Source organism: Mobula birostris, chromosome 12 (assembly GCF_030028105.1).
Source record: "Mobula birostris isolate sMobBir1 chromosome 12, sMobBir1.hap1, whole genome shotgun sequence".
Lineage (NCBI taxonomy): Eukaryota > Metazoa > Chordata > Chondrichthyes > Myliobatiformes > Myliobatidae > Mobula > Mobula birostris.
Window position 1 is genome coordinate 67,779,241 of NC_092381.1, and position 25,684 is coordinate 67,804,924.

At 39.4% G+C, this 25,684-nt stretch overlaps 1 protein-coding gene across 2 annotated transcripts in view; it reads right to left on the minus strand.

The window, feature by feature from the left end:
* hmcn1 (hemicentin 1) overlaps positions 1-25,684 on the minus strand; it is a 514,861-nt gene that overhangs the window by 121,410 nt on the left and 367,767 nt on the right. For both annotated transcript variants that reach the window (XM_072273998.1, XM_072273996.1), the window contains exons 55-62: positions 23,537-23,650; positions 21,146-21,333; positions 20,462-20,558; positions 20,068-20,229; positions 18,552-18,665; positions 12,225-12,424; positions 7,247-7,328; positions 3,018-3,149 (exon numbers count right to left, since the gene is read on the minus strand). In XM_072273998.1, the coding sequence (XP_072130099.1) occupies positions 3,018-3,149; positions 7,247-7,328; positions 12,225-12,424; positions 18,552-18,665; positions 20,068-20,229; positions 20,462-20,558; positions 21,146-21,333; positions 23,537-23,650 (1,089 nt within the window). The remainder of the gene's footprint in view (positions 1-3,017; positions 3,150-7,246; positions 7,329-12,224; positions 12,425-18,551; positions 18,666-20,067; positions 20,230-20,461; positions 20,559-21,145; positions 21,334-23,536; positions 23,651-25,684) is intronic.

Consider the following 25,684-nt stretch of genomic DNA (forward strand, 5'->3'; position numbering starts at 1 on the left):
TGAATTTAGCTTATTGATGGTTTAACTGCTGAATCACTTACCAGTTGAATCCAGCTTAGATGATTGTACATTGTGAAGAATATCTTAACTTTCAGAAAGTGTTGCTGTTGTAAAATATGAAAGCTATCCATACAAGATCAACCAAGAAGTAATTAAAAACCCATTTAAAGGGTAGAATTAGTTCAAAATGAAAAGTAACTAAGAACTTCATTCTGAACATTTTATGTTACAGCATGTAAAACTTTATAAAATGTCAGTAATATGAATGCCTATTGCTACTCAAACCAATTAAAGATCGATTTATTCTGCAAAATGTATTTTTAAAATAATTGATGTGTTGTTACTTTATCAGCATTTTGTTTTTCAGTGAACAAATAAAACTGGAAAATTCTGGAAGTACTTGGCTGGCTGGGCAGCAGTGGTGGAGAGGGCTAATGAGAGAGTGCAGCGAAGGTTCACCAGACTGATTCCTGAGGAACTGCTGTATGAGGAGATGTTTTGTCATGAACAGGAATGTGGTATTGAAGTAGATGATCAAATTGAATGGCAGAGAAGGTTGGAGGAACTAGGTAGCCTACTCCTGCATTCAGAGTCTCAATTAAGTAGCCCAAGCAATTCCCATTTCTTTTCCCTTTTGGAGGAGTGGAGTGACTTACTGATTGCTGTGGTCAACCATAAATGTGAAATCACTAAGAGGTGATTGATATTACAGGTTAATAACTGTGGTATATTCATCATGAAGTTACTCCCAATACAAATTTTTATTCCAATGTGCGAGAAATAGAACAAAATTCTGTTTGATTGAAGTTCAGCAAGGGCACGTCTTTATTCCATCTTTGAAGAGTTAAAGCGGATTGGCAACTCTTCAGTTGATCTGGCTATCTCCAGGAACACTTGACAGATCTCCCAGACGGTGCTGCCAGCATTGCAAGAGAAACTTACCTGTGGTTTGTGGCAAACTATTTCCTTTCTCCTGTCTGCGCACTGTACTCCAATTCTTGGAGCCACTCACACTGGGAATTCAATTATAGGGACTGCAGTTCACGCTTGTAAGGAATTCAGCTCCAATAAGGCAAGTTAAAATAACATTTGCAAACTGCAGGCAAGTGCAGCTGTCACACAATCAGATGTCATGTGCTTAAGGTACCACCATATCCCAAGGAAACAGAAGGTTGTCAAAACCAATAGAAAGAGCCCCTTCCAACATAATTTGTTTCAGGTAACTTTAAAATTAGTCAGAAGATCTTTATGGATTCAGCACCATTACCTGAATTCTAACAAAAGGTCCTTGACCTGAAGCATTAATTCGCTTTCTACCTCCACCTATACTGCCTGACCTGCCAAGAATTTGCAGCAATTCTGCTTTTGTTGTAATAGTGCAGCAACTGAATCCTTTAAGTCAAAATTAAAAACTGTGTTCAAATGTACTTTGTTTTCTATATTGTATAGTATTACTGTGCCAAAAGAAACAATCTTACACGCTTTAGCACTGATTTACACAAAAGCTATTTTAACCATTCCAAAAGAAAGTAAAATCAGTGGTATGCTGACATTCACTGGGTCTACTGGAAGTACAGTACTCTGCAAAAGTCTTAGGCACATACATACATATATGAAGGAGAGAGGGGGAAGAGATAGGGGAGAGGGGGTAGAGGGGGAGAGGGGGGAGAGGGGGGAGGGGGAGAGAGAGAGAGGGAGAGAGAGGGGGAGAGAAAGTGGGGGAGAGGGGGGAGAGGGGGAGAGAGGGGAGAGAGCGAGGGGAGAGAGGGGGGGAAGAGAGAGAGGGGGAGAGTGAGGGGGGGAGCGAGACAGAGAGAGAAAGAGGGAGCTGGGTTGCCTAAGACTTTTGCACAGTACCATATTACTTTTATGCACTGCACTGTACTGCTGCTGCATGAGAAAACGTATTTCATGACATGTGTGACTGATTCTGATATGAGTCTCTACAGCGCATTGAGACTGGGAAGGGGGCAGGGAGAGGACAATAATGTTTGGGAAAAGGGGAAGGGAGAGGGGAGGAAGCGTGAAGCACCAGAGGGACATCCTGTAATGATCAATAAACCCAATTGTTTGGAATCAAATTACCTTGGCCTGGTGTCTCAGGGCTGGATGTGTCTGCACCCATGCCAGACCCCGCCCTGGCACTTCATCTCTGCCAACTGTCCCACACCCCTCCTGCAGCACTCCACCCTCGTCATTCCCAACATCCTTTACTTACACCAGATTTACAAACTCGCTCTCCACCCTACGTTGACAAATACAGTACTGTGCAAAAGTCTTAGGCACCCTAGCTATATACAGTATATGTGCCTAAGGCATCCACGCAGAAATGTATGAGGGGTGATTGATAAGTTCGTGGCCTAAGGTAGAAAGAGTCAATTTTAGAAAACCTAGCACATTTATTTTTCAACATAGTCCCCTCCTACATTTACACACTTAGGTCAGCAGTCGTGGGACATACGGATCCCTTCTTTGTAGAAGTTGGTGTCTTGGACCTCCAATAGGTGGTCCACAGCAGGGGTGATTGATAAGTTTGTGGCGTAAGGTAGAAGGAGATGAGTTATACAGCTCTCGTTACATGCACATGCAGTTCAACTCTTTGAGTGATTATGCAGAAGGTCTGAAGTTAATAACAGCTCCTATCTTAGGCCACAAACTTATCAATCACCCCTAGTGTGGAGCACTTTCTTGAGGTCCAAGACACCAACTTCTACAAAGAAGGGATCCGTATGCTCCACGACCGCTGGACTAAGTGTGTAAATGTAGGAGGGGACTATGTTGAAAAATAAATATGTTAGGTTTTCTAAAATTGCCTCCTTCTACCCCAGGCCACGAATTTATCAATCACCCCTCGTAAGTAAACAGAGAGAACAATAGCTGGGAATAAAAACAATTCTCTTCCTCAAAATAATGCTGAATTTATGCCATTATTTCAATTTAACCACCAGGGGGCAATATCTGACTATCTTAATACAAGCAAAAGTATGAGTTCTAAATTTAGTGCCACAGTATCTTACCAATGGTCATCCCATTCTTCCGCCAAGTTAATGTCGGTGGAGGAATGCCAGTTGCATCGCAGGCAAAAGTGACGGGATTGCTAATAACCTCATTGACTGTTTCCTCTGCCAGGCCTTCAATTCTGGGTGGGACTGCATGAGAGATAGAACAGTTGTGAATGATGTAGAATTATATTGTTTTTTCACTGGCAAATACTGAGCATAACAAAGCTGCACTGAAAACTGACCAAGAATTACAAGCCTATTAATGTGCCTTGAGCCTCACCTTTTGCACGTTCAGAGATACTTATGATTGAAGTTCTTGCCGTGATACAGTTTGACATTAAACTACGTTGGGGAAAGATCAATCATCTACTCTTGAAAGTGGCAAAAACATACATTATAATAAATGCGTACACAAAGACGTGCATTCACACAAAGTTATGAGCTGGATTAATTTCACCCAGTTTAATCTGGAGGGGTGAAATCAACTCCTGCGATGGTTGGGAGCAGCTAATTTCAGACAGTACTGAATTACATGGCACATTGGATAAAGTTAGAGAGACATCTGGCCACCGCAGGTATGGTTCTTTAAAAAGAAAGCAACACCTGCTTTAATGGGAAGAGAAGCACCACACAGTGTATAATTTTATGCTCTGATGACATTCCTTAGCAGTATTTAATATCTTCAAAATGCTGAGAAAAGAATGCCAGTGTCAATGATGTTCTCCAAGTGTACCACATGAATGTGCAGTGTCAGGTGCGCTCATCTGGGGAAACAATAATGACAATAAACACAAGAGATTCTGTAGATGCTGGAAATCAGAATCAGATTTAATATCACCAGCTTATGTCATGAAATTTGTTAACCTTACAGCAGCAGTACAATGAAATACAAGGTAAATAAATATGGAGTTACATTAAGTGTGTGTGTATATATGTATGTATATCTATTAAATAGTTAAATTAAAACAAGTAGAGCAAAATAACAGAAATAAAAATGTAGTGAGGTAGTGTCGCAGGGTTCAATGTCCTTTAGAAAGCAGATGGCAGAGGGGAAGAAGCTGTTCCTGAATCACTGACTGTGCGTCTTCAGGCTTCTGTACCTCCTTCCCGATGGTAATAGTGTGAAGAGGGCATGTCCTGGGTGGTGGCAATCCTTAATGATAGACACTGCTCCTTGAAGATGTCTTAGATACTATGGAGGCTGGTAGCCATGAGAGAACTGACTAATTTTACAAGTCTCTGCAATTTACTTCGATCTTGTGTGGTAAACCCCCTACTACCCCACACTAGATGATGATGCAGCCAGTCAGAATGCTCTCCACAGTACATTTGTAGAAGCAGTACAATCAAATACATTTGTAGCAATCTAGAGAGCAACACACACAAAATGCTGGAGGAATTCAGCAGTTCAGGCAGCATCTATGAAAATAAATAAACAGTCGACGTTTCAGGCCAAGACCTTTCTTCAGTTCTGGAAAGGAAGGAGGAAGACACCGGAATAAGTAGATGGGGGAGGGGAAGGAGGACTAGCGTGAAGGTGAAAGGTGAAACCAGATGGTTGGGAAGGTTGAAGGGCTGGTGAACTAGGAATCTGATAGGAGAGGAGAGTGGACTGTGGGAGAAAGGGAAGGAGGAGGGGCACTAGGGGGAGGTGAGAGACAAAGGAGGAGAACAGGTACAAGGCCAGAGTGGAGAATAGAAGAGAGAAGGAGAGAGAAAAGCAAAACAAACAAAAAATAACAATAATAATTCTGCTTCTGCAAATAGCTGTGAAGTAACAATTTTCCATATCCCTGATTCTGGCACTGAGCTACTTCTGTCACCATTTGAAGTGCCAGGGAAGAAGTCAAAAAGTTGGGTCTTGAATTTTTGCAATTGTTGCTAATAATTTTCTAACTTAGGTTTCTTCTAAGCACCTCACATGCACAGAGATACCCTCAGGGCATGGAGAATGTGGATGTTGAAGGAGAGAGGACTCACATATTGGCATTGGTCCTAACAAAACACATGTTCCTGAGCCAGAGGGTTGCTCATTCAAGACGGCTGAGCATTTATTTTGTGGTGTTGAGCTCAGAAGTTGAAGTAATCCTCCAGGAAGCTGAGTTTACTACCACAGGATAAATGTACAGTGCAGTACTGCGGAAGTCTTGTACTGTTGGAGGTACAGGTATTCCCAGATTTACAAACATTTTCACTTTAATGTCACAAACTCTCTGGGGCACATGATTATGATTTTTTTTTGCAATAAAGAATAGTGTGTCACCCTCTTTTCAGAGAAGCACTCAATATAGAAGAACTCTTCAGCAATTTCCCCCAGTCTTTGGAGTTATGAATTTTTTCTTTATGAAGAGATTTCCAGAAGCACACTTGTGCAATTTCATGAATGTGTACCCTCAACTCAAACAAACCAATGCCGCTACTGGCAACCTAGCATGGGGTGGTTGTTATCCTTGTACGATGCGCCCTCTGATCAATCCAATAATAATGTTCCAAAACGTCGAAGAACTGTAGTCTGCCTTTTATTAGCAACTAGCAAAATATACAATCTTGAAGCAATGCAATTAAACCATCAACAAAAGATATGTCACTCGCTGGGCCCCAGAATAAAGCACAAATACGCAACTTATTCCCTTTGCTTTTACCACGCCACCACACATGTGACTAGTTGTCATAATAAATGTGCAACACAGAATACAATGCAGGTAGAAGAGAGATGCATGGATCCTACTGAATAGCTGTGCTATCTTTTGCATGAGGTGAAATACCGGCCAGGTCTCCTGCTCCAATGAATGTAAAAATATGCAGAATTTTCCCAAGTGCAGATAGTTTCCATGGTGGTTTGGAGCAAGACAAATTTAAACATTGCCTAAAGAGAAGTACAGATTATTGAACCACATCTCTCCACAGTTTGCATAATCCGGCCACATACATATTAGTTTTCACTTTGTACTATATAATAATTTCAGAACTTTTGTCTCCTCCACGGGATGACCAAGATCATGAAAGGCTTTAAACAAATCATTTCTTAGCCTGATACTCGAGTGCCATGCAGGAAACGATCTGTACATTATAGAACTGCATTTAGTATAATATGAAGTGTGCTCCACTGTTGGAAGTACTGCTTTTGGAACAGGATATTAAATTATCTTTAGTTTGCCTTTTGACTTCACCTTGTGGGATCTTGTGCCTAAGAGACCAACTTCAATGTTTGAACGACACTTCAAAGGATTTGATTGTTTATGAGGTAGTCTAGCCTGTCCAATAAGTTCCTTCTTTTTAGTGGAAGCGGACTTTTGAAGCCAGGACGAAGGTCATATGGTTGGTTTATTTAGGGAAGGAAGAGATTTTGATGAAGGAGTGGAAATTCAAACGTAAAGGAATGAAGTGGGTGTGGGCACAAACTCTGCAGCTGCCTGGATAGTTTGTAGCTTAAGGGAGAAAATGGGAGGTGACACCTCAGTGATAAGGAAACCTACAGCTGTGCAAATATACTCCAAATAAATAACTCTTATTTGCATCCAAGTTGTTATAATTAACACATAAGATGTCAAGATGCTGAAATACATCCTAGGATGCACTGGGACACATCATCAGTGATGTAACCTGGGGTCATTGGGTGTTAACGGTCTTTCAACATCAGACATTCTCACAAGGATGTCTTGCACCCCACATTTTCTGCATGCAGTAATTTCAGATTTCGTGTTTCTTGTCCAATATACACCTTCTCCTGACGTAACAAAAGCAAAAATAAGTGGCAGATGCTGCAAACCTGACATAAAAGCTGAATGACAGAAAAAAAATCAGGTTAGGTAGCATTTTTGGAGAGAGGAACTAAGTGAGGGTCAACAATTTCCCATCAGAACTGAATGCCTGAAGGAAGGTCATTAACATAAAATTATCAGCTGTTTCCTTCTTTACAGATTCTTCCTGACCTACTGAATCTTTACAAAGCTCTTGTTATTCACTGGCCCTTGCCATCCTCTTTCAGCAAACACTGTGCAGCCCCCGCCCCCGTTCATCTTAACGTTGACCTTTTCCTTTCTTCTCTCTCCTCTCTATCTGTCTCCCTTTTTCATGTTTTATTTTGGATTTTTCCTAGTTCTGAATTTTCCCAGTTATTCTCCCTCCACAAATGTTGCCTGACCTGCTGAGTATCTTTCATATTAAACAGGAAACAATGTTGGATTTTGATTAGATGTATACTCCACGTCGACATAAACTATACATCTTCAAAACAAACTTACCATGTACATTGAGGTGGAAATTCTTATTCACTTGCCCAGCAATGTTTGTGGCTTTACAGACATATTGGCCTGTGTCTGAAACCTAAGAAAATAAAAGAAAGATAGAAATTTTCAAAAGAAAAAATTGAAAATAATTTAGTATTTTGGGGATTAATAACTCACATAAATTAGTCTCAAAGAGGGCTCTGTGGCTATTCAAATGGATAACAATTTAATGCTACAGAATACAAATTTAGTTATACATTATGGAAGACATAAAGACATGCTCTTCAAACCGGCTTTCCAGCTGTGCTATTATTCCAGTAATGTAAGTTTCATGCTTTGAAGTTGATCTCCATATATTTTGGTAAATCTGAAAGAACAAATTTAACTGTATTTTTCTTTAAAGAAGGATTGCAACTGAGAATGTATTAAAATGTTTCAAGATGCAAAATATTTGGGATTAAAAAGATCTAATTAGTGAAAAGAAGATGTATAATGGATATCAGAAACAGCGTCTGCAATACGGAGGCCGATCACTAACACAGCTCTAGATTTTACATGTTGAATCCCTGCCTTGAGGACAGTTGGTATAAAGATTGTGCCTGTTTTCTCTTGAATATGTCTTGCAAAACTCACAGACTGAATTGACCACCTGTCAACAATTGCTTTAACCACTTTCCTACATTTTTTCCTCCCACTATGGAATTTCTACCCTCATTTCCTTGACTCACAGAAGGTCGCTATTGGTTTTCCATGACTGCCAAGTTCAAATTTCATACATAAAAATCTAATCATGGAGCAATCAAATGTCTAAAATTCCTTTCAATAAAACCCAGGAAAATGCCTGATTTCTTTTGGAATGCTAATGAAATTACTGGAATCCATGTCTTTAAATATATAACCTCTGCACATCTAGCTTCAGAACTGGCTTTTAAACACTGTAGTTAAAAGCCACCACTGAGTGAGCCTGTCAGGAAATGTAGAGGAGGCTTGATCCAAATGCAGAGCAGCAGAGATGATTTAGCGGGATGTGGTAACTGTAATAATAAACCGCAAAATAACATGAAAGGCCAGAAAACAAGAGGGTAAAGACACTTAACACAGCAAGGTAACAAGGTAACTGAAGCCTAGGAGCTGAGGCTAGCTGGCTTGATGAGTGAATTGTGGCTGAGAATTGGGTTTAAATAGATTGTATGTGATCAGCAATCGACTCCTGTTAGCTGGGTGTAGACTGTAAAGGCCTGATAGATTCTGCCAACGAAAGAACTTCAAGATGATTTTAAAAGCTGATCCTTAAGCACTAAATTATTGTAGATCATAGTGGAAACCGATACAACATTTTAAAATTGCAGTAACTATATCACTCTGTAGTTACTGATCATGTATAGGAATAGCTTAAATGCGCCTGGAACTTCTGACAAGAAAGTATGATGGGTAGTAATTGAAAAGAAAGCAAACAATAATAACCAATGAACTTTGGACAATTAAACAGTATATCCTATTTTCTATTAGGTGTCCTTTTCATGGTTGATTACAAAGTGACGATGAAAAATAAGCTATTCATTAATAAAAGGCACAATTCAACAATCACAGCCCACTTTCTGATGAGCATCCTCTGTGAAATCCAGAACAGAATAAAAATTTTAAGAAAAAAGCTGTTTTCTAATCACTTTGGTATGTAGCATCTCCAGAGGTGGCAAGCATATGGCATGCACGCTAAAGGTGGCACATGCAAAAGCTTTGTAAGCACACGGCATGAAGTGCTGCCCTTTGATTCTTTAAGCCACACTCATAATAAAGATACATAATGATTATCTTTACTGCCAAAGAAGCAGCAAATGATTTCTCACAACCCAAGAGCAGTGAAGTGTTTTCACAGGAACTGTCTTGCGCTGGCTTTACACCAACTAGACAGTTGTGAGAATATGTGATGTTATTTTGAAATCTTCACAGGACTGGGTGTACACATCAGTATTTGGATAGTAAATGGTCGGGCCATTTGACATGGGTTTTGCTCTGCTTACATTTTTTCTTCTGTTGTTTGTGAGTGAACAACAGATATCCAATGATAGTAATGGTAAAGAGTGTATGTAGTTTAGTGCCTCCATGAATAAATAACTTTTTTCAATAAACATTTTACTTTATAAGTAAAACTGTTATTTAAGTTAATTGGTGAGATATTTTTAAATTGTTAACCCTTTTCAGATTGTTCAGCAAACTAACAAAAATATTCAAATGACGGGAGAAGCAGCAAAGATTTTCGAGAGTGTAATCAAAAAGGGTAATAAAGATAATGCATCTTACAATCCTACACAGTGGGTGTGCAGGACTTCCTCACGAGAAGTGGCATTACAAAACTCTTCATAAATGGCTTTATGATAAAAGTGAACAAAAACAAAAAAAGAACACATTTCCCAAGAAATCAGCAACAACAAAAAAAATGCAGTCAAATATTTTGATGACATTTAATTCACGTAGTTCAAACTTAGTTGCTCCTAATTTTAAAGTCTCAAGTTTATTGCTTAACGTGGAAAATCACTGAATGGACAGTATATTATAGAATCATGGCTAGTGTGCTCCTTTTCTTTTTGACAGCTTTCCACCAAAAAAAAATCAGTGCATTAAGGTTTTGCCATTGAGCAGCAACAGAATAAAAGAATATTAATGACGGGAACAAACAGCGGAAGAACTAACAAGAGATATCGGCTCATTTAAATGTCTTTCCATTTGCCTTGAGAACACTAATTCATCAGCTAGGCTAGCTATTATTGCTTGATTTTGTAGGGGACAATGAAATATGCAAATTACTGATTAACCCAATACCATTACCTGAACACACCCCAGGGATTGAAATATGTGAGGCAGTAGCAAAATAATGGTCTAGTCGACAAGTTAACCTTCCAACAACAGTTTCCTTGACAACTGACAGTGTACCCAGCATGACTGGAAATGAGGCAGGTGCTATCAATCTGTTTGCAAAATTTGTTGGACATCTACTGGTAGGCTTGCATCGTATAGTGCACGAAGAGGCTTTGTCTGCAAAAGCTGACCTGAGGGAAACTTGAAGAAGTGATGAAAATTGTAACCAAGGTAATTATTTTTATTATCGGACATGCTTTGAAATAAAGACAATTTCAGAATTTACTGAGTGAAGTGAATGCAGTTATACAAGACTACTTGTGTACAACAATGTTTGATGGCTTAATAGATGTTCTATCCTTAAACAAATTGCTGAGTGTTTGAATGAAATCTGCCTGTTTCTGAGCAATGAAAATTTTCGTGTAAAGAATTTATGTTGTGTGGATTCATGTATTTTTTTGCAGATTTCTCCTCACATTTAAATGACTTGAAAACCAAAACACAAAGGATCTGACAAGACACTTGTTTTGTTTGATAATATGAGAACCTTTGAAATCAGACTGGAAGCATTTAAACGTGATGACATGTTTAAATATTTCCCAATCCTTAAAAAAAACCACAAGACAGATATCAAAATTCCTGAAATGCTAGAGCCTTCCAATGCAAATTTTGACTATCATCCATTCAACTACTAAATAATTTTCTTTAAAATTCACAAAATTAAGATCGTTTGAAGAAACTGCACATTTTATGAAGTATGCAGATAGTGTAACATTAGACGAACTGAATTTGGAAATGTTGCAGGGTACTTATTTGGTTAATTTTGAAATGCATTTGATTGATTTACAAAGCAGTTCAATTTGGAGGCAAACATTTGCCGATTTAAGAGGTGAACTAGAAGATATTGAAAGAGATTTGTTTGTGATTTGATCAAAGCAGAAAATCCAGACAATGAGGTTCTGAAACTCTGGAATTCTTGACACCTCTAATTGTCTGAAAATTCTTGCAATGGGAATATTAACTGTATTTTACTGACATACACTATGCATCATTGTTTTCAGTGATGAACTTGCTCAAGCCTATTATAGGAGTGGACATACAAATCAGATATAAAATATTTGTCATTGTAGTGCAGCAACAGAAGTCTCACTGTGTGTGAAGTGTGTTTATTTCCCTTTCCTTGATCTTTTACGGATATGCACAAAAGTTTATGAGTTTACCTTTATGTTTCTTATGTTATATATAACAATACTATTTAGAAATGATATTATTTTTCAATTCTTTTTAAAAGATTAAAATTAATGCTATTTGATTATGTTTTCTAAAATGTTTCATTTATTTCAATCTGGGTTTGTTATATTTTTATTAATAGAAAAATAATGAATAAATATAAATAAGCAACAAGACATTCTTTTTCTTTAAAAATCCATAATTACTGTTACTAATTCATTAATCAATGATATTCTCTGCTCAAATTACCATAGCGTGCGAGAGAATTTTTTTAGAAGGCTATCGCCAGTTTGGGCGCACAGTCTCAAAAAGGCTTACCACCCCGGTCTAGAAAATAGGCTGGCATTCCAGACTGACCCACCAGGAATATTATCAGAAAATTGAGAAAAAAATTTGTTCAAGTGCTGGATTTGTATTTTTGGAAGCAGATGGACATTGTGTTTCAGGCTATGTTCCTACCCTGTGCATTTTGGATGACAAGTCAAACAAATTAACAGGGTAATTGCATTTCTATCCTTGTTACCATTTACTCCCACCCCCCCACCCCAATCAATGCCGTTGAATTAAGTGAGCCCTTTGCTCTCTGCTGCTGATTGTGGTTTCTTGATCAGGGTCCGATCAGTGATGGATAACATGGGTTTATCATAGGAATAGAGCAAAATGTGCTTCATGGCCTTGGTGGGCTGAAGGGCTTGTTTTGGTGCTATATGACTAGATAATACTCTATCCTTATTGGTTTTATTGCAATTTTTTATAATGTCTATAACTTGTTTACTATCAAATTAAAAATTAAATGTTACCTAGCTATAATTAGGGATCTACTTGGTGGTGGGATGTGATATTGTTGCAAAAGGAGAGTTTAGACTGTGAGATCTAGAAGCACATTCCACTCTTTGAAAGACCTTACCTCAGCATTTGTAATCTCCAGACTTTGGCCATTGGCCAGAGTTCGAATGTTGCTGGACTCAATGACTGGGCGGCCGTTCTTAAACCAGGTGATGATGGGTGGTGGCACTGCATTTGATTCACACTCCAGAATTGCTGTATTCCCAGTGCGGACACTGACTGAGTGAGGGGAATCCCCTGCACCCTTTATAGTTGGTGGAACTATAAGAAAAGAAACACCTTGAAGATGGCTGGAGGCGATGTTTCTGCAACGCACCTCAAACAAAAGTGGAATATGATTATCTTAACACATGCTGGATGCAGACTACTTTATTAGACCTCCACAAGCAATAAGTAAATAGCAATGACCTGCATTTTTCTACTGAGAACCATTCTGTGGGATACCAGTGGTGATAGATGCTGTAAATACACCAATTTTTGTTTTGCAAAAAGCAAACTGCTGAAGAAACTGATTATTCCAGATGCCAATAATTGCTCACCCCTTCCACCCCCAAATGCTTCTCCAACTGTGGAGTTGTTGCAGTGGTTTGAGTGGCTCCAGGCTGCAGCAGGGACGAAGACAAAGATCAAAAGCAGCAGGAGATCATAAAGCCCCTGCAGCGTGCCAAGACATATTCTAGTCAATGTTTCTCTCTAGTTGTCTCATTTCATGATGACCCTCCATGCCCAAAATCCTACCAGTCTTAGACTACGTCCACACTAGACCGGACAAATCTGTAACCGAAGCCTTTTCTCTTCATTTTGATCCTCTGTCCACACTGAAATGGCGTTTCCCTCCCCCAAAAATGGAGCTTTTCTAAAACACTCTCCAGAGTGTTTAAATCTGAAAGTGCCGGTTGGGCGTTGTAGTGTGTACGGGGTAACCGGCTAGTTTTAAAAACGCTGTCATGACGTGCTGGAACAAATGGTGGTGGCAGCGCAGCATTCCATTGTTTTCTTGAACGCAACCTCCAACACCACAATAGATGTGTAACAGCCTAATGTAACATTGTATGGAAATACAAGATAACACTGATGCAGACATGTTTTATACATTTAACAAGGTGCTTTATAAATGTATTGCTTGTGCAAACATTCAATAGATGCAATTGTCACTTTTGCCCAGTAACTCGTTTTATTGCACATGTTAAACACAGCAAAATAATACACAAAGACATGGCAAAAGGCAAACAAATGAGATAACAGCAAATTTCACTTTTGCCCAGTAACAAGCCTTATTGCATTTAGTTGTAGCTGTTGTCCCTTTCATCGGTGAAGAGACTATGGCTGTAGGAAATGTTTCTGGACAACGCGCACCAAGTCTTTCCTTTGGCAATTTCCTTTTAAGTTTTTCTAGTCTGTAACTGGACAAACGCACACCAAGTATACTGTTTCCTCTTTGCTTCTTTACTGTGTGTCCTGCGCATGCCCAGTAGGAGGAGATTTGCCCGAATATCCGTTTTAATGTAGACAGAGGCATTCTCAAAAACGCCTGGTGTGGATGCCTATCATTTTTATGTGAAACCGGTATTTTCAAAATTATCCGGTCTAGTGTGGACGTAGCCTTAAGGCTGATTTATACTTGTGCGTCAAATGTACGCCGTAGGTACCGTGTACTCTACGCCGTAGGGTGACATGCATCGCCTCAAAAATGTAACTTACGCGTCGCGGCGACGCAGACCGCAACAATTGTGATTGGTCCGCTTGGTAGCATCGCATTTCCCCCTTCGCATTTCCGGTTGCTTTTCTCCGCCATGTCTGTACACTGACGCGAAATAAATGGTTGGAGACGATGAACCAAATCGTCAAACCTACCTGCCAGCATCCGAACATATTTGAAATGCATTTCCTCGTCCATGTCTCTCACGAAGAAACTCAACACAGTGGCATAGAAACCCCACCGCCAACTAGCGCTTTGGCGGTGAATTGCAGAGAGACGCAGACACAACTACGCATGCTCACTACGGCGTAGGGCTACGCAAAAGTATAAATCAGACCTACAGCGTAGCCCGTACGCACAAGTATAAATCAGCCTTTAGTCTTCAATTCCATTGACAATATAGCCACTGTTCACTGAGATGTAGAATTCCAAAGCAAACAGCCTGGGGGCATTCACTGTGATGGGACTGAATTATAAGTGTGACTATGCAACTGAAACAATGCAGTGTGTAGTTTGGGTTTTCAAAGCTGAAATACGTTGCATGGATGTGGTGCGACAAATGTTTATTAGGTTGATTCCTAGGTTCAAGCACTGTCCTCCAAAGACAGATTGAGTAGCATTGTATTCACCCTTTGAACTTTACAAGAATGAGAAGAAAAAATATAAGGTTCTGAAAGTCTGTTAGAATGGAGGGTCTAGAGGGTAGATCAGGGGATCAGTATTGATTACAGCTGTGGCAAGAAGTTTCTTTCCCTTGAAGATTTGGCTCTCCCCATTGCTGCATTATCATTTATATATAACAATACAGAATCCTGAAACTATATGAACGTGTTGATGGTGCATGCTGATTTTCCCACTACGATGGCCTGTAACAGGTAGATCAGATGGGACTAATAAACTATTTAAAACACATTACAATCTGCAGAAATAGTTATAGAGTACTCAGTTCAGTTATGTGGGTTAAATAATGACTGTCTATATGCGACAAGCGACTTCCCTCTCAATATAAACACAAGAGACTAAACTAAACCATATTCTGTGTTCACAGAGAAGCATTATGGGTGAAACAAAGAGTTGGTCCATACATGGACAAAGCTTTAAAGTGCATTTCTCTGAGTGTTCTGTCAATGTACAGATGATAGAATGACCAGCCTTTACCTTATAGCACCTCTGATAATTAACAACTTCTATTATGTAGAATGTTTATGTCCAACTTCATGGTGTCTATTTAAACTGAGATGGACCTCTTGACAAGAGTTGGAATTGGGCCAGTCGCATGCAGATTGTCAACAGTTTGTAAAAAGAGCAAATCTAACTGCACTTCATTACTGTGGATCCAAAGCCAGATGGACGATATTCTATTACAGGGTAATATTAAAACCATAAGGTGTTACTTCTGCTCTCCAAACCAGATTTGTGGGATAGTTTTCATTATAGTGCTTGTGTGGGCCGTAAAGTAAAATGAAAATGCTGTTTAAAAATGCTGATATTCCAATGATGCAGTGACATTTCTTCAAACGTATCAGCAGAATACAGACTAAAATTACCAAAGTTCAATTCTCTGTACAAAGCCACAATGAAACAACTCATTTAATGTACATATACAAATTAAGACTACATGAGCATTTAACAATTTGATTAAAAATTAGCCAAAAATTGATAAGTATTTGTATGATTGAAAAATCATTGAAACGAATTGCTGGCCAAACTTACAGGTATTTATCTGAAATAATTTAGGCTTCAGTCTTCATAATTATAACAACTGATCGGAAGTTTGAGTGTATTAAAATGTAACTGACAAAGTTATTAATTCAAAATGAATTAAACAAACTTCACTATATAAAATAAATAGGGTCAACAAGTATTTAGTTGAGCTTGAGTTCACTGGTATATATATCATGGTTGTGGTCAGTCATAAGATGAATTGGGCAAATGAAAATTGATGGTTAGATTGGACTGTTGGGTTTAAGGTTAAGTGGAAGAAAAGAGCGATTAAATGAAGCAGGTTTTAAACAAATCTTTTATAATAGATAAAAATTCTACTGAATTTTGTAGTTTTAAGTATAGTTGACAAATTCAAATCTGCTGATCACATTTATCCTCATGCATAGCAATAGCTGAACAAGTTTGCTGACATCTTTAGGTGTTTTACGAATGGGAACACTGTTGCTCGGAAATAACACAAATTTTACAGTAATATTTTGCATTATCAATTGCAAAGCAACAAAACATTAGCAAGTCGATACAAGTAATTTACTTACAAGAAACTTAAAGCTACTAATAATGCAATAAATACAATTTTTGCCAGTTATACAAGCAATGAGCTATTTTGATTAGCTGTGTATTAGACACAGTTTGTAATATGGCAATAGAGCTTTTTCATTTTAAAAGCATTAAACTCAAGATATTGATACCTGTGTTCCTCCTTCATGACAATGCTTTAAAAGTGGGAATGCCATCAACCATCCTAATAACAAGGTAATCCTCAGTTAATTTTCCCATGATTGGAATTCCTTACCCGTTGATGATGGGAACACTGCAACAAGAGTTTGCCCACTGAACCTATTCAACCCATCACCTTTATCTTTACTAAACTGCAGCTCAGTTCTATTTCCTAGCTACGCTACCCAGAGATGACAGAAATTTTTCCAAACAAAAATCTATTGGACTCAATGTTGTTTAATTAGTCTGGATTCTTCTGGATAGCCAAGAATTGAAAAATAATTATATGCAAAGAATGTAGCTTCAATACTTACCCTTTAATGTTATAAATAAGAATTTATATATGTATATCTTTTTCTATAAATACGTATAAGAATTCCAAAACTTGTTTTCAGCCAGCGTTCACCATTCCAGCTGTAATTGCATAAACCTTATGGAAATTCACAGGTTCAATGCTCCAATGGAATGACTGGCTGAAAATCAGCGGGATCTGTAACATTACATCTCCACTCATTTCCATCTTTACAACAATTAACTGCTATGGTATCTCTCGATGCTGGAAACATACCCCACCCATTCATTAGACATGAGCACAGGTACAACTTTCTGCAGGTAACAGTGATGTCTCGGGGCAAAACTCATGGCTAGTTTCTGGAAGACCTTAGAAATTTCTTCTGACTCCTCAAAAAAAATGAAGCAAAAACAGTGAACTACACAGACTATCACAACCTTCGTGTAACAGACACTAGATAATTTATTGTTTACCAAATGTGTATCTGTCATCCCAACATTCTGTGATTCAGTTTAACTAATCTTTTGAGGATATTAAATGTGCCAGTACGGTCATCTTAGTGGAAACACAACCTCTTTCCAATGTAAGCGTCTGTGCCAGAACAATTTTCCCTTCCTCAGAGCTAGAGTGCCCAATTCCATTTGTCAATTTATCAAATGTATCACAACATCTAAAAGATACATAACATACAATTTGAAACTACACAACACAGGCGTCTTTGGGATTTCTTTTGTTTAAATTGAAACATTTGAAACAAATTTACTGTCTGGTTCCAATTGATTTACAGTAAAATAACAACAGATAATCCTTTTATCTGCATACTTACAGGTCATGCATCCCACATCCACATCATTCCTTTAAATTACAGACAGTAAGGGTCCCAGCAGATCCCTGTGGACCACCACCAGTTACTAGATCCCACACATATCCAACCTTCTAATATCACCCTGTGTCTCCTGTTCCTGAGTCAATTATGGATCTAATTTACCAATATGCTCTGAATCCCATCAGCCCTCGCTTTCTGAACAGACTTGTCATGTGAGACCCTGTCAAAGGCCCAGTTGAAGTCCATTTAACCATATCTACTGTATTGCCCACACTAATACACTTGTTTATTTTTCTACAGACTGGTTCGACAAGGCATGTCATAAACAAGGTTCCTTTTCTTCCCTTGCTCTGCCCTTATGATCTGCCCATCACCTTACTATGGCTCGCCAACTCCTTCCTTTTATCCCCTTGCCCACTGCCCTCTAGTATTAGATTCCTTCTTCTTCAGTACCTTAACTTTTCTACCTATCATCTCCCAGCTTCTTACGTCATCTCCCTTCCTGCCTCCTGCTAGCATGTTCTCCTCCTCCACCACCACCACCCCCCACCCATCTTCTTACTCTGGATTCTGTCTCCTTTCTTTCCAGTCCTGATGCAGGGTCTCGGCCTGAAATATCAACTGTTTATTTCTCTCTGCCTGACTTGCTGAGTTCCTCCTGCCATTTGTGTGTGCTGTGCAAGATTTCTAGCATCTACAGCATCTCTTGTGAGCCTGGGATAAATCTCACCTGTCTCCGGTGAGTTTAAGCTCCCTAAGGCTTTGAGTACCTGCTATTTATTTACGAAGGCTTTCACCTTCCCGTTTATTGAATCCTCCAGCAAAACAGTCTGTTTCCTTGAAGAGAACCAATGAAAAGCATTTGTTTAGGATCCCACCTTTACCTTCTGGCCCCTGTTCTTCCTAATTGGGGCCTGGTGTTTCCCTGAAACAATAATCCCTAGATCAACATTCCATTTTCGCAGACCTTTCTTCATTCATTTCCTTTTTAAATGGTACTTCACCTGGGCAGTACTGTTTCCTGTGCAGTATTACGTGTTTCTGATGAAAACTTTATAAATTACTCTTGCTGTCTTTCATCTTTTTGGTGCCACTACACCCAATTCTGTTTGTCCTGATGTATACTAACCATAAACTGTGAGATAAATCTGCTTTTCAGCCTCTCCTGCTTGATTCATGGCCAAGCACGTGTATTTTCCTCCATCTGAGAGCTTAGCCCGAGGCAACTGAACAGTCCGGCCTCCTGAGAGACAAGAGGATTTCAAAATCAGAAACAGATCTCACTGTTCATCAAACCTGAGAACTCACAGGATAGATTCTGTGGGTATTATACACATTTAGGTCAATGAAAAACCACAGGAACATGCTAAGCACTTCACCCTCCCCAGGATACAGATTTAGAATAAGAGATAGAGATTTAGAGGGGACCTTTCTTCACCCAGATAGTGGAATACATTACCTGAAAGGGTGATGGAAGCAAAGTCACTGACAACACTTAGCACAGAACTGCCTAGCACTTGAATCACCACAACACTGATGACTATGCTGGGAGATTAGCTTTATTATTTGTCTACATTGAAACATAAGGTGAAATACATCGTTTGCGTCAATGATCAACACAGTCTGGGAATGTGCTAGCGGCAGCCTGCAAGTGTCGCTATGCTTCCAGTGCTGACATTGCACGCCCACAACTTACTAGCTCTTACCCCTACGTCTGTTGGAACATGGGAGGAAACTGGAGCACTCAGAGGAAACCTAAACTGTCATGTGGAGAACGTACAAACTCCATACCATCCGTGGTGGGAGCTGAACACGGATTTTCCGGTCACCGGCGCTGTAAAGCGTGATGCTAATCGCTAATGGTTGGCAGGGAAGGAGTGGACCAGATGGTCTGTTTGTGTGGCTCATTGACTATTATGGATTCCATGCATGATGCTATGAATGATCTATAATGGAACATCAAGTTGGGCAGATTCTACTTCTTCAACATGCATAAATACCATCTCCACTCTGATAGCTAAATTATATTTTTATTTTTTATAATTATATTTTTAGAAAGCACTACTCAATCCTTGGCTGTCAGTGGTGTTGTGTTTCCTTTGAATAACAGAGTGCTAGTGACAAACACCAAAGAATTCAGGTACTCTATAAATGTGGCGGCTGCTTTGCAGGAGTATACATTGTGTTGAGTAGAATGCGAGACATGTGTAACACAACTCTCCCTGTCATTGAGGGCATCTTCAAGAGATGGTGACTCAGCACTCAACATTAAGGACCTTCGTGTTCCCGGACATGCCCTGTTCTTGTATTACTGTCAGGGGGAGCTACAGGACTCTGAAAACTCACATACAATGTTTTAGGAACAGGTTTATCCCCTCCACCGTCAGATTTCTGAATAGCCCATGAATACTGTATCATTGTTCCATTTCTTTGCAATATTTGTTCTGCAGTTTATAGTAATGATATGAATTGCACCATAGTGCTGCTGAAAAATAACACATTTCACATCATATAAGACATTAGTAAGATACCTGATTCTGATAGTGGTGAGTGTATTCGGTTCCTGACTTAGCAACAGGATCAACCAATTGGCTCATTAATGAAAGATTCAAAAGAAAATTCCACAAAATGAATCAGCTTCCTACCAGGCAAAATAAGAACGTTGGTGTTGGAACGTAGAGGCTTCCCGTCCTTAAGCCAGCTAAGGCTGGGTGGTGGGAAAGCTGTGGCTTCACACGTCAAAGAGAAGAAGTTATGTATCACAACAGTCATGTTCTCTGGGTTGATGCCCATGATACTGGGAGGCACTATTGAAGAAAGTGAATTTCAATTATATTTCAAAGTTTTCTTCATGAAATACAAAAGAAGACAACTTAGGTTAGCTTGTTGAATGTCAGGGCCCAACTTAGTCTTTGGTGATATTTATACCATTTCCATGGCATCTGTGGTAATACAAACTATTTTAGAAACTATATCATGGGGTTTCTGATTTTCTCAGTGCAACAAATGATATTGCTGTTTAGTATTGGTATCACTCACCATGGACATTTAAATTGAAGTATTTTTCGGTATTTCCAGCTATGTTTTCTGCAAGGCAAATATACCTGCCAGTATCTGACACTTGAGCATTGAGAATCTGTTGGTAAGAGCAATAACATAATCAGTAAGACCTTAATAACTTGTACAATGACACAGAAATATCATTTACCTTTACGAATTACTTTACAGTACTTTTCAGCAATGTGTTTGATAATTAATTCTCTGTCCAACTACTTTTCCTTCAGTTTTCTCACCTTTCCTTCAAAAGAGATATCTCATGGTGAGGCCTGTTTCCAAGACATTAGAAATCTTAATGGAGACTGGCATCAGATCAATGAATTATGAAAGGTATTGTGGCCAAGTCTTATCAGCTGTGAAATAGTGTCCAGATTAAGGCATCTTCCAATTTTAACCTTGTGTGCACTTTCCCTCCCTAACTTGGACTCACAGGCTGATAAAGGAACAGTATTACAGCTCAAGCAAGGAACAAAGTCAGGAAATCTGGCACACAACATCTATAGGATTCAACTCCACACTGAAAAATGTACCAATCCTTTGAATCTTGTGGGGACGATCCCACTCTCTGAATAGTGATTCTTCTGAAGATACTGGGAGTAACTAAGTTCTTGATTTTAGCTACGAACTGTTTTAACACCGACCCATTAGCCAGAAGATTAACAACACCTGAAGAGTTCGTCCATTGGACAGGAGTTGGTTGGGACCACTTGCTCGTAATTGCTGGCCATCCTTGAGCCAGGTGATATTGGGAGTGGGTGTTCCACTGACCATGCAGTCCAACATGGCAGTTTTATTCACCAGCACAATGATGTCTTCGGGTAAATCATTGTCAGCCCGTTTAATAGTAGGAGGAGCTGGGTGGAGAAGCAAAATGAAGAGAATAATTGATCAGCAATATCTTTTGAACTCTTTGTGTGAAGCAATGAAACTTTCTGTTCCAATTCCAGCCTTATATAAATTACAGATGGCACTCAAGTTCCCAAAAGAGACATTCTTGACATCATAAAGATTGACCTAAGCTAATCAAAATTTGGGATACATGTGGAATTTCTAGTTTCCAGTAAAATAGCACCCCTTCAATTGCTGGCCATGTGTTTGGTTTATTCGTCACAGTGTACCTTCTGTCAGGCACATAACTTACATTGATGACTGTGACCACAAGAGAGATGAAGGGAAGAGATTTACCCATAATTTTTTTTTAAATGCATTGGCCTAGGAATCGGATAACATGGTGCTACACTATAATATGTAGGAATGAGTTACCTCAAAAAGTATTTTCAACAACAAAATATAGACTTAATAATAGTTTTACAAGGTCCACAGTTTTTCTCCATTCAGTCTGTAATAGACCTAACCCATTGTTGTTGTGTTTGTTATTGAGGGATAGTGCACAGCACACCAGGATGCCAGTCTGCAGGATATTCAACTGAACTTTATTGATAACACTGCTTGTACAGAATATAACCCTCCATCCTACTGTCAGTCTACCCTCTGTACTTATCTTTTCATACTGTTCCAGCAAAGCCCGAAGAAGCTCAAGAAACAGCACTTCCGCTTCTAATGTCACATATTATCTCCTTCATGATCTTACAGTGAATTTGATGATTTTGGAGAAGCAGCCTTTCCAGCTTGTTTGAATACTGGCTAGTTCTGAAGAAAGGTTATCAATCTGTTATATTAACTTTGTTTTATTCTCTCTATAGATGTTGCCTGACCTGCTGGGTATTTACAGTATATTTTGCTTTTGTTTCAGGTTTCAAATATCTGCAATGTTTTGATTTTCATGCTCCCCTTTATCTCTACGTCTCCTTAAGACAAATCAGCTGCGTCCGAGAAACCTTTGTTACCCTCTCAAAGTCAATACCACCATCACTTGTAATCTTCAGTGACTTTTGGTCTGTACCCTTACGAAGACTTTCCACCTGTTCTATCACCTTCTCAAATAGATCCATGGAAACAGTCCAAGCTAAGCTGCATCTGGCTTGAATCCCTTTAAAGGTACACCAATCCTGGCACTGCTAAACCACTTCCGTTGGTGTCACTTTCCAGATGCCCACCATCTGATGCCCCTCCAGTTCCTACTGAATCTCTCCCCTCTCACCCAAAACGTACGTCCTCAAATTCTTGATTCCCTGAGCCTAGGAAAGATTCACCCTACCTTTGTCCCTCTTGAGACGTATTAAATGCTAAAACCATGTTTGATTTCTAACTCTTCTCAGTTCTGATGTTTCTGACCTGTGGAAAACCTACAGCTTTCTGCATTTATTCAAGCTTCCAGCATCATCACTCTTCTGTTTTCTGCAATAGTTCTTCCAAATCCCCGTGGATTTTGATCACAAAACGCACAGAACAGCCCATCAATAGACAGCACAAGCCTCTCACGCAGAGACAGACCTCCCCAGTCTATACGTGCTCAGCCTCATTGTAAACCAAAAGGGACTTTCTACTGTGGGAAGGTGGAGTTCTGCACCCAGGATCTGCCCCATCTAGGTCCTCCTGACTTACCCTCTACAATAGCTCTTTATGATAGACTTCTATCTGGAATACACAATAGGAGCAAGACCCTGGGCTCCAGCATTCTGATCATGTCCCTGCATTATAAATGAGTCTCAGCTTGAATCTTTCCTCTCTGTCACCCAAACTTTAGGTCTTGCCCTACCATTCTCCCCATCTTCAATCTGCTGCCCCACCCTCGCTCAACACCCAGCAGCCAATCACACTCTTCCCCAGTCCAGACAGCCATGCCTTTTCACAATCCCCTCACTAAAACTAATTTCATTCTCTCCCTCTACTTCCAACCCCCACCCTTAATCTATTCCACATATTTAATCTGTTTCCTGCTGGTGACCTGAGATCTGCCCAGTTTCCTTTAGGTGCTCTGCCATCGTGAAATGTGCAAAGGAAAGACCCTGCAGAATTCAAGGCACTTTGGGCCTCATGAACTGCAGAGTCTTCCAGCAGCAGACCATAAAACAAAGGGTTAAATTTCCATTAAAACGCGAATTAGGCGTGATTGTGTTGTGAAATTGATCGACTTGGCTGATCTATGATACTCACTCATAACCCTCAGTTCATACTGAATAGAATCTTCGCCTGCTTCGTTCGTTGCCACGCATGTGTATCTGCCAGCATCCTCAACTTGTGTTCTGGGTATCTGTAGAACACGTCCTCCTAATGGGTAAAAAGCACAAACTAATGTTATCTCTTTTTTCATAATATGAGGATGATGGTAGGAATTCAATTCCATTCAATTCAAATTTAATCGTCATTCAACCACACATGAACACCTATGAATACAGCCAAACAAAACAGCCTCACTCTGGGGTCAAGGTGAAAAACACAGTACCAACAGTCACACAGCAAAAAGCACACACAAGATAGCAAGCACAAATAGTATCATAATCACGCTATAAAAGAGACCAAAACTTACACCATAAATCCACAGTTAACTACAATAGAGCTCATCTCCAGCCACGTGAACAATGGCAGGGGGTGTCGGCAGCACCGAATCAAGCCTGTCCCCCCCAGGTTCTGTTATGAGCTGCAATTTTAGTCATGTTTTGTAAAGTCCAATAGATTGCATATGGTGTTGTTCACAGGTATTCTGCATTCTGAATGCACACTTTTGGTAATTCAGCTTGTAATACCATTCCTACTCCCCTATTTCTCCCTCTATACCCTCTCCCATATGGCATTAGAGGAAGAAGTTTAAAAGAATCCTAACATAAACCAGAAACTAATTACATTTGAGAACTTCTCACGGTTGGCAGCTGTGTAGCAAATCTTTGGGGGAGTACATGATTATCTTATTTCAAGAAGGGATAACTGGGTATGAACATAAACTCATATTTTTGCATTTCTTACACTGTGCAGTTGTAATGAATTGACATTTCATACAAAGGATGAAATCTTTACTGTAAGGTATAATCAAAACATTATCAAGTTTAGTCAAGCAAGAAGATCTTGCTTTATTGCAGCAACTTTGATGGTCTCCAGATGTCCACCATTGGCTACTGGGCAATAAATGCCAAAATTACAATAATTTCTTTGCCTCAGTGGTCAATGTTAATAGCTATTAACAGTGGAACTGAAATTATATTAAATCAAAACTGCAAGGAATCAGTACAAAAAAAAAGAGGAAGTGCCTTGATTTTCTGCCGTTTTGAAATCCCAGCAGGTTTGGAAAGTATGAGACTGCAAATACTGGAATTTGAAATAAAAATTTAAAAAATCATATAGTCACAAGTCAAGCAGTATCAGTCCAACAGGCAAACCACAAGAAGGTCTAGAGATGTTTGTTCCTATCTGGAGGAGAGCACTCTGCGTGCAGTAAATAAAGTGAATAAAATTGGAGGAAATGCTTGAAGATTTCAATCTCATGCAATAAAGCTTGTCACTTGGTGGGGGGGGCGGTATGACTGAATGTTAATACAACTGCAGGGGCTTCATGGGAAGGTGTAGCAGGTAGTTTGGCAGATACAGGGAGACAGAGTGGGACAGAATGGTGAGGTGATTAGGGGGCTTAAGATAAAAGAACCCTTAGGAGGCAGTGATCACAATATGATTGAGTTCAACTTGAAATTCGATAGGGAGAAAGTAAGGTCTGATGAAGCAGTATTTCAGTGGAGTAAGGGAAATTACAGTGATATGAGAGAGGAGTTGGCCAAAGTAAATTGGAAGGAGATGCTGGCAGGGATGACAGCAGAACAGCAATAGCATGAGTTTCTAGGAAAAATGAGGAAGGTGCAGGATAGATGTATTCCAAAAACAAAGAAATACTCAAATGGCAAAATAGTACAACTGTGACCGGCAAGGGAAGTCAAAGCTAATGTAAAAGCAAAAGCAAGGGTATGCAACAAAGCAAAAATTAGTGGGAAGACAGAGGATTGGGAAGCTTTTAAAGCCCTATAGAGAGCAACTAAAAGGATCATTAGGAGAGAAAAGATAAAATATGAAAGTAAGCTAGCAAACAATATCAAAGTTGATAGTAAAAGCTTTCTCGAGTATGTAAAAAATAAAAGAGAGATGAGAGTGGATATAGGACCGCTAGAAAATGAGGCCAGAGAAATAATAACGGAGGCCAAGGGGATAGCAGATGAACTAAATGAGTATTTTGCATCAGTCTTCACTGTGGAAGACACTAGCAATGTGCCAGATGGTGAAGGATGTGAGGGAAGAGAAGTGAGTGCAGTTACTATTACAGGG